This window comes from Podarcis muralis, chromosome 5, assembly GCF_964188315.1.
Source record: "Podarcis muralis chromosome 5, rPodMur119.hap1.1, whole genome shotgun sequence".
Classification (NCBI taxonomy): Eukaryota; Metazoa; Chordata; class Lepidosauria; order Squamata; family Lacertidae; genus Podarcis; species Podarcis muralis.
Window position 1 is genome coordinate 32,474,679 of NC_135659.1, and position 14,942 is coordinate 32,489,620.

At 40.3% G+C, this 14,942-nt stretch overlaps 1 protein-coding gene across 1 annotated transcript in view; it reads left to right on the forward strand.

Annotated features, from left to right (window-relative positions):
- The window catches only part of ZNHIT6 (zinc finger HIT-type containing 6), a 38,025-nt gene that overhangs the window by 20,354 nt on the left and 2,729 nt on the right, over positions 1 to 14,942 (forward strand). The window contains exon 9 of the mRNA XM_077928503.1: positions 12,286 to 12,410. Within this exon, the coding sequence (XP_077784629.1) occupies positions 12,286 to 12,410 (125 nt within the window). The remainder of the gene's footprint in view (positions 1 to 12,285; positions 12,411 to 14,942) is intronic.

A 14,942-nucleotide genomic window follows, 5' to 3' on the forward strand; every position in this document is an offset into this window, starting at 1 on the left:
CTATTCTGTAACCATCTTGTTGAAATCACTTTAACCGTTGTGACCTGTAACTGTTTTGTAAAAGTTCATACAACCCAGAGACATTCTAGAAACTTTAGAATGGAGCAATAAATACATATGTCATAGTATACGGATGTAGCTGAATATGAGCTGGTGTTTTGAGGTGAAAAGGGGATAAAGGCATAGCTGGGAATAGTATTCTTAGGATTGTTTCTTTCACTGGTTTTGAGATGGGAATCTTACATGTTGCTGTCGAAAAGAATCCCCAGAATGATTTTCCATTTTATGTTGCCAAGAGGGAATCCCTCTGTTTATCTCTTTCCGACAGTAATGAACTAGAACTGTTCCTCTGACCTTGTCAGGAGAGGTTTGACCTTCCTTCCTTGGCAGAGAAGAGGGAACATGTTTGTTTTGCAAGGGTTAGTGAATTTTTGGCAGGCAGCAAAGACAACCTTTGTAAGAATGTGAAGACCTGTGATGGGAATGTTAAAAGTACGGAGATTAAGATACTTGTGTTTTATAACTCAGTGTGTGTTAATTGGGAGAATAACCTCAACTTTCTCTTATTCATGGAAGAGAACATGCCAAATAAAATGAATACAGTACATAGAAGTAACTATTCCTTTTCGTAAAGTTTCATTCTCTCCACAGTAGATTAAAGAGTCCGTGTTTCTGTTCCCAGTGGCCTTGTCCAGAACCACAAATGACTACATAGAGTTATGTAATGCTTGTTGCATCAGCTATTTATTCCCACTAGGTTTTGTCATAACTGTAGTTAGGCAAGAAGACCACTATTGTGTGTCTGTGTGTGTACACACATAAGTGTGTGTGTATGCACGCGCGCACACACACACACAGGGCCTTATTTTGGGGGTTAGGACACAGTGGTGGGTCAAGTGGCGCTTATATGGCATTTGCAGATCTGAAATCCATGACCTGGATCCAAATTTCATGGGAGGCTTATGGTTGCTCAGAATTGGCCAGCTGCAGAAACCAACAAGTGTCAGCCAGTGGTCAGATAGAACTCTATATAATTGCACCATCAGTATCTTCGACTGTCCCTGAAGCTACTCATTGATCTTCACATACCCCTGAAAAAAAGAGACAATATGATTCCAGACCAGTGGTTCCCAGCTTTTTTGGCTATGCCCCAACTAAGCATCTCTAAAATCCTGATGCCCTACCCCACCCCGGTTACATATAATTCTTATTATTCAAAAGGTGAACTCCTATTCACATGGAGAAAGCCTAAAATGCCATTCACTGTTAATAACTCATTCTTGAATTGCCCCCCTTAAAAATCAAATTACCCCATGTTGGGAACCACGGTTCTAGACTATCATTGACTATGGTATAGTGCTCAGTCAATCAATATAGCTTTCACATTCAAGGTTTTTCTATGTCTTTCAGCTATTGGCCAGATGATCCCATTGGGATATTTTGCAGCAGGCATCCCATACTGGTGTGATTTAGTTTGGGCAAAGTTGTACATTATGTAGCACAACAGAATCTATTTGTTCGCATCACAGAAATGTCCCAATTGTATCAAGATCATGGAGTGGCCAGTATCAATAATATACCGCTTACATCTGGTGTTGGACCTGATGGAATGAATCTGCATGGGAATTGGTATAAGTAACAAGGACAACTCTTCAACAATAAGCTGTGCTTAATCAATACTTATTTTTGTTTATATATGTGGGATTTGTACTATGTGCCTTCAGGGCCACATTCGCATTTCCAGGGCAGCTTACAATTTCATAATATGAATCATAGAATCATAGAGTTGGAAGAGACCACAAGGGCCATCGAGTCCAACCCCCTGCCAAGCAGGAAACACCATCAGAGCACTCCTGACATATGGTTGTCAAGCCTCTGCTTAAAGACCTCCAAAGAAGGAGACTCCACCACACTCCTTGGCAGCAAATTCCACTGTCGAACAGCTCTTACTGTCAGGAAGTTCTTCCTAATGTTTAGGTGGAATCTTCTTTCTTGTAGTTTGGATCCATTGCTCCGTGTCCGCTTCTCTGGAGCAGCAGAAAACAGCCTTTCTCCCTCCTCTATGTGACATCCTTTTATATATTTGAACATGGCTATCATATCACCCCTTAACCTCCTCTTCTCCAGGCTAAACATGCCCAGCTCCCTTAGCCGTTCCTCATAAGGCATCATTTCCAGGCCTTTGACCATTTTGGTTGCCCTCCTCTGGACACGTTCCAGTTTGTCAGTGTCCTTCTTGAACTGTGGTGCCCAGAACTGGACACAGTACTCCAGGTGAGGTCTGACCAGAGCAGAATACAGTGGCACTATTACTTCCCTTGATCTAGATGCTATACTCCTATTGATGAGGCCCAGAATTGCATTGGCTTTTTTAGCTGCCGCGTCACACTGTTGGCTCATGTCAACAATATGAACAATATGAACAATATGAATCCAGAAGTGGCATGGACTCTGTTTAAAAGACATCATTGTGTAAGCAAGGTGAGAATTTGTATGCTGTGGTTTGAAACTGTGCCCTAGTTTGCTCTGTAACAAGCTTCATCAAAATCTCTGGACAAAATTCTAAGGCAGAGCTTTCCATGCTATATCGTGACACTTTCGTGTGTTGGCTGCAGTGTGTAGGTGCGCTACGTGAATGCTCCCCGCGCTCCTCCCGTGGCTGGGAAGGGGTTAGTTTAACCTCCGGTTTGCTTGTAAAACTGAATTACTGTGTTGCGAAATGATGCATGTCTAAAAAGTGTGCCACCAACATGAAAAGTTTGGAAAGCTCTGTTCTAAGGTATAGGAGAGCAACTGCTGGGACTGCACTGTTTGAAGCAAAACAGTTACCATAGATGGAACATCTTTGCCCAAATCAAAATTTAATAATTTTGACCTATTTTCCTGAACTCCTTGTTTAGGAAATTGGCAGATATAGGGTTTGTGGCAAATACTTTTGATTAAGTAATTTGGTGGATACTTCCATTGACAGGCAGCCCTACTGCTCCCAATCAATTTCCCATTAGTAGTGATGATTAGCTGCCAGCCAGAGCTTAAGCTCCTGAGTATATGTTTCAAACATGTTTTGGTTGATATAAATCCAGATAACATTTGTGGCACACATGTCATCTTTCCTACACGTAGATTACCAGTGCATAGCAAAACAATTATGTGAAAGTTTTGAATGTATCTTTTGCCATGGCAATTCGTTTGTACAACATGCAACTTCATCAGCATGTAACACCATTATACAGCAACAAGATATGTTTTGAACTTCCATTTTAAAACTAAAGTTCTCGTATGGTGCAGGAGAGAATATTTAACATGATGATTCTGTATGTGCTACCCAGTTCCCACTTCATAGTTAAGTTCTGCGTTTGTACTCTTTGAACATCTGTGTATTAAATTAGATCTCTCTTAGCTACAAAATTAACAGATATTTATGAATTTCTTTTATGTTTAAGTTAATATCTTAAATTCCCTCAATGTTGGTGTTTTGTAACTAGACCAGGAATCACCGACTTTGGGACATTTTGTGTTCTGGAGGCTGCGGTAACTTTAACCACTTATCTTTTCCCCTTTTAAGTTCTAGACTAGCTTTTCAAGCCTTTTCCTTTGGATCATTGCATTATGGAGCGTCACTGAACAGTGTTACACTTGGAAACTGTGGGGGTGTGCGCTTGTTTTCGGGGATTCCCTAAGTACCTTTCATATTTCCTCCTATTGTGCCTCACTTGTTGCATATTTTCCTGCCATCTGCTTTCCTGAGATTTGACTGCCATTGTGCTGCTGCCTTCTGTAAACTTACAGAGACGCAATGCGGCTGCATTTGCAGGACAAACACTGATTGTTGCTAAGTGAATGGCTGTTTGTTGGATTAGGCTCTGAAATGTTTGCACTGGGCACTGTACCTTTACATCCAGGGAGTCCTTTCAGTAGAAATCAGGGCCCTTGCCTTGTGGCCTGTAGCCCCTATACATCTATCCCTCCTAGTTCCTAGTTCCGGTTGTTCTTATTTTTATGATGTATTTTGTGGCTTGTATATTGTAATGCTGTGTTGTGAACTGCCTTGAAATCTACAGATGTAGGGAATAATAATAATAATAATAATAATAATAATAATAATAATAATGTCTTAAGGTTTGCCGGAGTCTGTAGTCTGTTCCTACATCAAGCTAGCAAGCAACCACTGGCTCATTGGTTTACGTTCTAGGCTTGTCAGTAAAACCTGGGTCTTGATACATAACTTAACCCCATGAGCCTCAGTGGGCTATTATCTATTTCTTGCCTGTACAGTGGTACCTCAGGTTAAGTACTTAATTCGTTCCGGAGGTCTGTTCTTAACCTGAAACTGTTCTTAACCTGAAGCACCACTTTAGCTAATGGGGCCTCCTGCTGCTGCCGCGCCGCCGGAGCACGATTACTGTTCTCATCCTGAAGCAAAGTTCTTAACCTGAGGTAATATTTCTGGGTTAGCGGAGTCTGTAATCCTGAAGCGTATGTAACCTGAGGTATCACTGTAGTCCTTTTTCTTGTGCTACATGAGTACGGCAGAAAAGAGAAGAGTGCTGGGAAGGGAAAGTGGCTTCTGTCTGCTGCTGCATCAAAAGTGCTCTCCTGCTTTGAGAGTCTTCTTCTTTTTATCGTCCTCATCATTCTCTTGGCTGTTTCTCCTCGATCAATGCAGGATTCAGGCAGTCATGATTTCTACATATCAGGTGATTTAATCGCCTCAGTTTTTGATTCATCAGTTGCCTGGACATGATGAGGGTCGGGGGTGGGGGGGGGGACTTTTATGATCTGTCATGGGTTCTGTTTCCCTTTCAGGATAAGCTGCCCAAAAGCCATGTAATTTTGAGAGTGTGCTCCTAGCACTGGGTTCTTGAGACAGAATCGGTGTTCCTTTGATGTAATTCCAACTCCACAGTCAGCTCAAGCAGGAAGACACTTAGTGTGTAAGGGGCAGCCATCATTTAACATTGATACCAAGATCTCTTTCTCGGGTGTGACTCAGAATTCCATTATTTCCATAGCAATGGTGGATCTGTCATATTTGTGGCAGGGCATGCTCTTGATCTGGTATTATATCCAGGATACGAAGACAATCAGGAATGATTGGCAGCTTTGTGTGGCTCCTTTATTATGGGGACAGATCTTTATGTGGCAGGACTTACAGAGAATCTAAAACTGTATAGGCATGGGGGAATCTATTAAGATAGTCCATCGCCAGGTGGATCCCGGTGGTTTCCTGAAAGGTCTTGGGGTTTTCCTACTGTAAGCTAGAAGCTAGGGAAATCCTTGGCCTATTAAGAGCTTGTGTAATGTAGTGACAGGAATGATGACTAGAACAAAGATGCTAGGCGAGACCAGACCTGACGAATTAATCACAGATAAGATCTGATCTTTGACCCTACTGCACAGCAGTGATTGTGGTGAAGGTACTTCTTTCCAGTTGTTGCATCTGCCATGTGGTGGAGCTGTCCTAAGTGACTACAAGTGGCATGTTTTTAAGACAAAAATGTTCTTCAGATGTCAGACACAGACTCTAGGGACTTTCTCTTCATATATTGTCATGTCCCCCATTTTGGTTTACATAGGCCGGTTTACAATTCAAATGATTATAGTTATATAGCCTGACCTCTAAATAGTGGAACCTATCCCCCACAGAGGTATGTGTGGCCTCCATGCCACTTATTTTTGAGTAGACCTTTAAAACCCATCTTTTTCAGAATCCTTTCTCCTAAACAACACCCATTCTCTTGTGTAGCTAATGCTTCCATTGCTAGTTTTAGGCCGAAATTGTAAGCCACTTTGGGTCAGCTATATTCCAAAAGGTGGGTGGTGGCTGCTTATAAGTGAACAAACGTTTATGTAATGGAGCATTAAATGTAAAGGATATGTCCTATTAAAAGTCAGGCTTTCATGGTGAAATATGCTTCATGAGGCAAACAATTGAAACTAATTATTTTTTGTTAGCTGGGCAAAATGTCTTAATTGGAGCTAAGTAGCAGTGAAGGGAAGATAATTGCTATCCTTCCTAAAAATGCATCTGAAGCAGCATCTTCATCTTCAGCTGGCAAATACACAAGTGACTCGTATGCACAGACACTTTTGGTTAGCTGAGGTGGAATATTTGATAATTTCAGTGTACAAAGCATATCTATTTTCAGGAAGTTGCATTTTATTGCAGTGTTGTAATCCTTTTTATGGGGACTTAAACCAAGTTATAGTTCAAGTGCCAAAGCTCTTTCTAAATCCTTTCGGAAAACATTAGCTCCCTTAATACTTCACAAATCTGAATGATCACATTAGTAACGAGACAAACATAAGTGCAAAGTTTAAGGTATGCTATAGTTGTAGGTGGAACTGAATTTTATAATCCAGAATGTAGTTTCCCCCCTTGCTGTATAACTGAGAAGAGCATTTCACTATTTTCCCGTTCACAAATCATAACCACAAGGAAGAGTTATTCACCACTTAGGAATGAATGTCCATCTGTTAGTTATTATCTCTGCAGCACTGCAGCCCCTCAAAACTAGTACTTGAAAGGATTCTTAAGTGCAGTGGACATCTCCTCTGTTCTAACTCCCCCTCCTGAAATGGGATTAAACCTTCTGCATTATTAGTAGCAGTAGTACCAAAATTCATTTATATTTTGTGTTTTGGCAGTAATATTTCTGGCAAGGAATGCTCCAATAAAATGGGATGGTGCCCATAGCTGCTTCAGGAAGTACTTCCATTTTTCATTGTATGCTGATGTCAGCATGTTTTGGGGGGGGATTTCAAAGCCTGTGTTAAAAGAGTTTTTTTCCTCACGAAGTACAAATACATTGTTCCAGTGAAGATGCTTCAGTGGAGCAGTCATGCTTTATCATAGGAGAGTAGACTCAACGGGATTTTCGTTTTTATCTTTAATCACAGACTACAAAAATGCCATTATTAAAACGAAAGGCTGTGCAGATGACATGCAGGAAGGACTGATCTTAGCAGGGAATTTCCTGCTGTCTGAGCTGGCAGGGATGACTGAGTTCACCACTAAGATAATAGCTTGAGGCTCCATTGGAGAGGTATACATTTACGATGGAGGGTTCTGTAGAATGCAGCAGTTTTCAGAAGGATTAGTTGGCTGCCTTTTTGGCCTTCTTGCAAGCCAGTAGGCTCTTTTGGAGCTTATGCGGCTTCTGGTCAGTCATAATGGACGAAATTAAAGCATTAAAATGCAGGCGCAAAGCTCTTGCCAATATTGTCTCTCTTCAGCATCATCGTTTTTCTTGGAGTACAACAGGTAAATCCATTCCATCATGTTGCACTGATGATATTTGTTCAGATACTGTTTGAAATCCTTTAATATGGTAGTCGTCACAGGGTAATTCTAGAAAATGCAATCTTTTTACACACACACACACACAAATTGCAGGTGTGTACATCGTGATCTTATTTGTATGGCACTAGAACCATGCTGGAAAAGAGTGGCTCACAACAACGCACAGAATAAATGCAACATTTCGTGATGATGCCTTAACAGTTACAAAGCAGAACACAAAGTCACGCTAATATCAGTAAGGGCAAACAAACATCTCATGTTAATAAACACTGAAATAATGCCTAACAATAAAGTACAAAACATTCAAATAGCAGCAAAAACGATACCACCAACCCCAGTTGGTGGGAATGCTGAGCTTGCCCTTGATGATTCCAGCAGACTGTCCCCTGTATCAAGGCACTAGAGCCTCATATTCCTTACAATGGTATTATTGCTTAATTGGGAGGGTGGCGCTGTGGTCTAAACCACTGAGCCTCTTGGGCTTACCGATCGGAAGGTCAGCAGTTTAAATCCCCGCAACAGTGTGACCTCCCATTGCTCTGTCCCAGTTCCTGCCAACCTAGCAGTTCAAAAGCATGCCAGTGCAAGTAGATAAATAGGTACCGCTCTGGCGAGAAGGTAAACAGTGTTTCCGTGCACTCTGGCTTCCGTCATTGTGTTCTGTTGCGCCAGAAGCGGTGTAGTCCTGCTGGCCACGTGACCTGGAAAGCTGTCTGTGGACAAACGCTGGCTCCCTCAGCCTGAATGTTAGATGAGCATCGCAACCCCATAGTCGCGTTTGACTGGACTTAACCATCCAGGGGTCCTTTACCTTATTATTATTATTGCTTATCATTAGACTTGTTATCTAAACGGTCTCCAGGCAATTAATACCCATTTTAAAACATGCAACAGCCACACAAGCAAAACAGCATAATCTCAGTCCATCAATGGCACGGGGGGAGAGAGTAGCGTTCACCTGGTGCTAAAACGATGTCACCAAAGGTATTGGTGGACCACAAATTCAACTAAAAGAAGAGCTCCTGAACATGTCACTTAGGAGACCACAGCCTCTTATTTGTGAGAAACTATCTTCACAATCGATCTATCTTAAAACCTCCCACCCTCAAGGATAAAATTCTAGAACGCCAATTACAATTGCACCCTCTTAATCGCAAGCCCTGATGGACCACAGACCAAGGGCCCATTTTGACCAGCACAGATACCTGTAGGAATCCCACAAGCAATGACAGGAGCACAACTGCCTTCTCCCGCTGTTCTCCCCCAGTGACTGCCATTGAGAGGTGTGTTGCCTCTGATTCTGGAGCCAGTATACGACCATCATTAGCAGTAACCATTGGTGGGTTAGGCTGAGAGAGTGCAACTTGTTCCAAGGACAGGTCCAAAAGTGGACTTAAGGTGGGGTGGGTGGGATTTGTTCCTTGAAATACATACTTTGGGGGAGGGAACAAGTTTGTTTTCTCCTGCTCTGGGGGGTAGGGCTTGAGCCAGTGGCTTCAAGTTACAAGAAAGGAGATTCTGACTAAACAGGGGGGAAATTTCTGACAGTAAGAGGCGTTTGACAGTCTTCCATGGAAGGTGGTGGGCTCTCCTTCCTTGGAGGTTTTTAAGAAGAGGTTGGTTGGCCATCTGTCATGGATGCTTTAGCTGAGATTTCTGCATTGCAGGGGGTTGGTCTAGATGGCCCTTGGGTCCCTTCCAACGCTACGATTCTATGAGTCTTTTTGTTTTTGTTTATTGCTGGTTTTTATATGCGGTTTGTTTATGGGATTTTTAAAAATATTAAGTTGGTCTGTGCAAAAATATGATCAATAGAAGTAATAAAATGGTAAAATATTGGTCTAACATTGTCATTTACTTTGAAACATTTAATATTTGCAACAGTTTTTTTGTGTTTGAAGTGCTGTGAAATGTGTTGATAGATTTTATAAATGGGACACTCTTTAATTTATAAAAGCAAATCAAATCAAAGCTGTATTTGAGAGAGAGCAGAATACAGTTAACAGTTTGTTTGTTTTTATGGGGAGAGGGAAGCCAAGAAGGTAAAAGCAAAATAGAATAGTAAGTTTCAGAGATTTAGTTAGATCACTACAGGAAAAAACTATTCTCTTAAGATTCTTTTGCTCTTCATACTGCACCAGAGTCTTGGCTATTTGCCAAAAGCTGTCACTGTCTGTCAACCAATAAAGTTTACTTAAAGCTATGCCTTGGTGATCTAACACTTGAATAATTTACTATCATAAAATAGTTTAAAGTACAAATGTTTTATGCTATGCCAAGCTGGACGCTAAAGATGTTTTGTCTAAAACATGAGATAATGGAAAGTGTATTGTGGCATGTGAATGACTTTAGCCTTTTGGTGGTAGATGTTTGCTTAACCAGAAAAGAATGTGTTAAGACTCTTGCCAATAGAAAGGTATTGCCATATTTTGCATTAAAGTACTGTAAATAAATCAGTAAATATGGTTCTGTTCATGTGTTAATCCACAACTTATGAATGCATTCATTGAATAAGAAACGCAATATACTGTTATCCTTTTTAAAAGGTTTCAGAAAGAGCTGGTCATAATTACTCTGGGTTGAAAGAAACATGAAACCAAATATTTTCATGATGATTGAAGTTGGATTTGAGGGACATAACCATTGCTTAAAGTTGTTTCTTCCAGAACCAGAAAAAGCAAGTTGCAAATTTTTAACATCTTGACTTTTAAAAATCTGACTCCTGATACAGTGTTATGCAATAAGCAGTGAGGTATACCAGTAATATCGATTTAAAATATTGTGGTAACTGGTAAGGAATTCTACAATAGATAATACAGTTGGTGGAAGTCAAGGCTAGGCAACATACTGGGAATCTATTTCAGGCAAATACTTTATCTCTAAACTTTTTATTCACTGGATTTAGTAGATTGGTGGCAATTGAGGAATTACAGCTCACTTTGCTTTTTTTGTAATAATTGCTGAGATAGTGTTGGCTATTAATAGCCTTAGGAGTTGAAGTTTTCTCTGTTTGTTTTTTTTTTTTTGCTCTTGAAATGTATAGGTCTGGAAGGACCGTAGCTTGCTTATGTAATAATTATTAGGAATAGGCACAGTTAAGTTCTTAGGATTACTTCAGTTATTTAGAAATGCTATGATGATGCCTGCTCCTGGCTTTGAATGCATCCTCCCAAGAAGGAGAAAGTCTCCCTTATATGGAATTGGCTGGCTGATCCAAGTCACATGGATGAGCCAGAACACACAAATAAAATGAGGTTTTCTTTTGGGAGTTTAGTTTGGAGCTGCTGGTGTGAGTAGCTGTGGGTTATACTATGAAGTTATGACATTTTAAATTCTATTTCCACAAACAAATAGTTCTTAATTTCATCAGTTAGATTTCTGGTTTTGTTTTGCTACATAATTCTACCGTTCTGTGACTTTCAAGGTTTTGCACATGTATATTGATATAATTTTATCCTACCGTTGCCATCTAACTACGATAGTTCTTAATTAATGTCGTGTACACTAAAGTCAGATAGAAGATACCCCGATTACTGGATTTGTTGGTTTTTTTTAAAAGGAAGCATTTATATATCTCCCTCAAATGACTGAGCTATTTGTAAACATGTGTTCCCAACCTTTTTGAGCCCAGGTCACATTTCTTCACAGAAGAAAAACTTGTAATGCCCAGATCACGCAAAATACCTGCACCCCACTAAAACAAATAAAATGGACAAAGAAGGCAGCACTCCCCAAAACTCGTAACACCCCCCCCCCATTTTTAAAAAAATAGAAAATGGGAGAGCCTTAGTGGGCAGCAAAGAAGGGTGTATGGGTGCCATGGCTGGGAAGCTGCAATTTTATATAGGCGGCAACCATTTTGCACAGGGAATCTGGTCCCTCTGCACATCAGTGCAGCGTGCATTATCGCCCCCTGTTATTCCCCGCCTTCATTATACACCCATTTTTCCAGGTCCCAAAGGACTCTCATGTTGCTTGGACGTGCCTAAAATAGTTGGATTATTTATTAGGTTTAATCAAGTCACTCTTGTTAATAGAGGAATATGAAAACGAAAGAATCATAAAAGGGTTGTGGGTGATATATATCTACATCACTTGCAAAACCAAAGTTTGATTCATGCCTGCAGCCCAAGTTATATCGAAGAGCCTAAAAATGAACCATTTTTTTCTGTTTGTGTCTCGAGGCAGAGGCCAACAACCCAGCAGAGAACTGCACATTGGTACGGAATGTTGAGCTGTGGGCATGCAATTGCTGCTTCAAATACTTGAATGAGCTTTGGGGGATTTCCAGTGGCAGCCTGGAATGTGCCTCCATGTGTACAGCACAGCATACAAACTGAATTACTAGAGAGAGAGAGAGTATATATATATATATATATATATATATAAAAACAGTGGTTTCGGTTGACTGGCTCAACAGGTTATGAAATGTTTGTTTTATTTCCAGGAAGCTGAAATTTGGTTCACATCTATCCCAGAGTACACTGATAGCCTCCCTTTCAGATTTTTATTTTCTAACTCTGTCCCTTAAAATGGTGGACCTAATCCTCAATGGCCATGGTAATTCAGCACTATCAAGGGAAGGGAAGTCTGAAATCGGGGTTTTTTATGGCGTAATCAACAAAACGAGACCTGGAATTACTTGTATAGGCCCGTATTCCAGCACAAACTAGCCACACTTTGGACACAATGTTGGATTGCAGAACTGCCCTTTCCTTTCTTGGATTTGATCAGTGCAGAGCGCAGCACGGCGTGGATGCCATAGTGAAGCCAATCCAGCACCTCTGTGCTTCTCACATTGTCCCTCTTGGTAAATGGCAGCAGTCGGCAAAACAGGTGTGCCACATCGCCTTTGCAGCCCTACCGGCCGCCACTGGATTTGGAGGAGGAGAGATTTGTCGCAATGCCTGTGAAGAAGTTTGATTTTCTAACACTTTGAAATATCTGCTTGTCAATAAACTTTTGCAATTACTTTTTCAAAGGTATGAAGAACTGGATGTCAGCAAAGGCCTTCGAGACAATTTGAAAGGGAAGGTTGTCATAGAATACCCAACTTTGCATATTGTTTTGAAGAAATTCCAGACGGATATGGTGATTCTTGGCCACGGTAAGAAACTATACATTACAATGCAATAACATTTTATGCAAACAAGAATTAAGGCTCTTTATCCTGTTAAAACCAGGAATGAGCATCAGCTTGTAAATAATAAAGCATTCCCCCCTGTTGCAATTACTTAGATTATATATATTATCAGTGTATATGTTGACCCTTTCCGGTTAGGTTTTAAGTAATTTAATCACTATAATACCGTTAAAAGGGACGTGGGTGGCGCTGTGGGTTAAACCTCAGCGCTTATGAGTGAGATGAGCGCACAACCCTAGAGTCTGGCAAGACTGGCCCGTACAGGCAGGGGTACCTTTACCTTTTTATAATACCGTTAGCATTTTATTTACCAGTTTATGATAATGTAAAATAGATCTAAAATGCATCAAAACCATAGTTCCGGGTTTTTGAGCCATCAAATTTGATAGGGTACATAAACACATACCTGTTATATGAATAACCTTCCAGACAATTTTGCAGCATAGCATTTGTTAGCATCTGCAGCTGATTTGTTTTACCAGATCAAATGCCTGCTTGGTAACTGGAAGTCTGAAGGCACCAGGCAATGCTTGAATATATCTTACAAATTATGGTTGGTTACATAACTGAGAAAAGTTTGCTTCCTCTACTGTGAAACCTTCAAAATACCTTGGAACAGAATTAATCCATTTCTTTTTCTTGGTCATATCCTATATTCCAGAGTCAGTATGCTAGGAAGAAATAATATTTTAATATTCTGCCACATAAATATATTAATGTTTATATTGGACATGATGGCTATATGCTACCTCCAGGCTCAGAGGAAGCATGGTCCAGATATCAGTTCCTAAGGCATAAAAGGGCTGTTTCATGCATACGCAGCTTGTGGATTTCCCATAGCATCTCGTTGGCCACTGTGAGAAACAGGATTCTGAACTAGGTGGGCCTTAAGCCTGATCTAGCAAGGCTCTCTTACATTCTTGTGACAAATAAGGCTTCTGCTTTGCAAACTGCACAGACCTGAACATGCCAAAGTGTTTTATAGCCTATACATTTGGCTGATATTTCTGGGTAGAGTAGATGCGAAAGAAAAAGAACGAATGCATCTCAAAATGCTCTCCGGTTATCAAGTGCAGCTTTAAAGAACCTAGTGGCGTCTGGGCGGCCAGCTGTTTTGCAGCCAGACATATTAGTAATTGGCACAGAAATGTTGCTTGGAGTCCAAATTGAATTAAGAATCAAGGGCGACGTGAAAAGTACCAAAAAGTTGTGATGGTGGGGCTCTACACAACCTTACCTCTCTGGTTGCTGCAGTAACTTTCCAGGGTGCATAGCAACATATTTTCCTACCATAGACTGACTCCATGTTATACCTAGATACCACAGCAGAGGCAGCATCATATGCTACCTGCAGACTCCCTTCCTCCTTTCGCTATGTTTTCAGGAGTTGAGGGTGTTGTACTTAATGGAAGATGAGCTTTTAAATGCAGCTGGAACAATGTTTTAATCCCTTGCATTGTATTTTAGTTGTATATCATGGTATTTTAGTGTAGCTCTTTTCTGTGCAGCAGTTTTTTGTTCCAAATTTTTAATTGTGTGTGGTACTTGCAATGGTTACACTTTTGCAACCCACCCCACAACTATTTGATGGAAGAGGACGTTATAAATACAAATAATAGTTAACAAATAACAAAAATCAAACACTTCAGGGTAGGTTTCAGTGGTAAATGGCTACAGTGTTGCACTGGCAGTGCTGAGCAGGCACAGTAATGGCATACATCTTAAAAAGGGAAGATTTGCCATTGTTGTCTTCTGGAATAAGTTTGGGGCTAAGGAAGTTTTTCTGCTATCCCGCTTCACTTGCTTATGTTTCTATGTATACATATGTCTTGTATATATAACCAGGGTGCAAGGTGGTTTACATCAAAATAACCTTTTTCAAAAAGCTTGCTATAAGTGTGTTCAGTAGCTTGAACAAAAAACAAAACAAAAAAAAGAATTTAATCTAGCTGCTAATAGCATAATGTGGATCACACCTTTCCATTTGTAGAACATGTGAGCACTAGCTAATCTGAATGGGAAACTGAACCTTACAAAACCTCTTCTCGCTAAGAAGCTGCTGTGAATTGTGCCTGATTGGCCGTTTTTAGCAAGATTTGGCGTTCCCATGGTATTTTAGTTGCTGCCTATATAGAATTTTTCTATTTTATTTTACATAGATAGATAGTCAGTAGTGATGTGGATATAAGTGCAGGTCACAACCAAACACTTCTAGAATTGAAATATCTGGAATGTTTTTCCTTATGAGACCCAAAAACTTTGAAAACATTCATGAGCCTATTGAAACAGCAGAATCTTTCTGTTCTGGTCACCTTGGAAAGATCTTACAATGGGCCTTGCAATGAGATCACCAAAATTCTGGATTTATATTCTTGTCTTTGAATAAGATTGATATTTCATTAGTTACGTTTGTAACTGAGCAATATGTTAGAAAGTATGTGTTTTTCGCTGCATAAACTGACAAAGGACACAACCTGAATTTATATATGCATACAC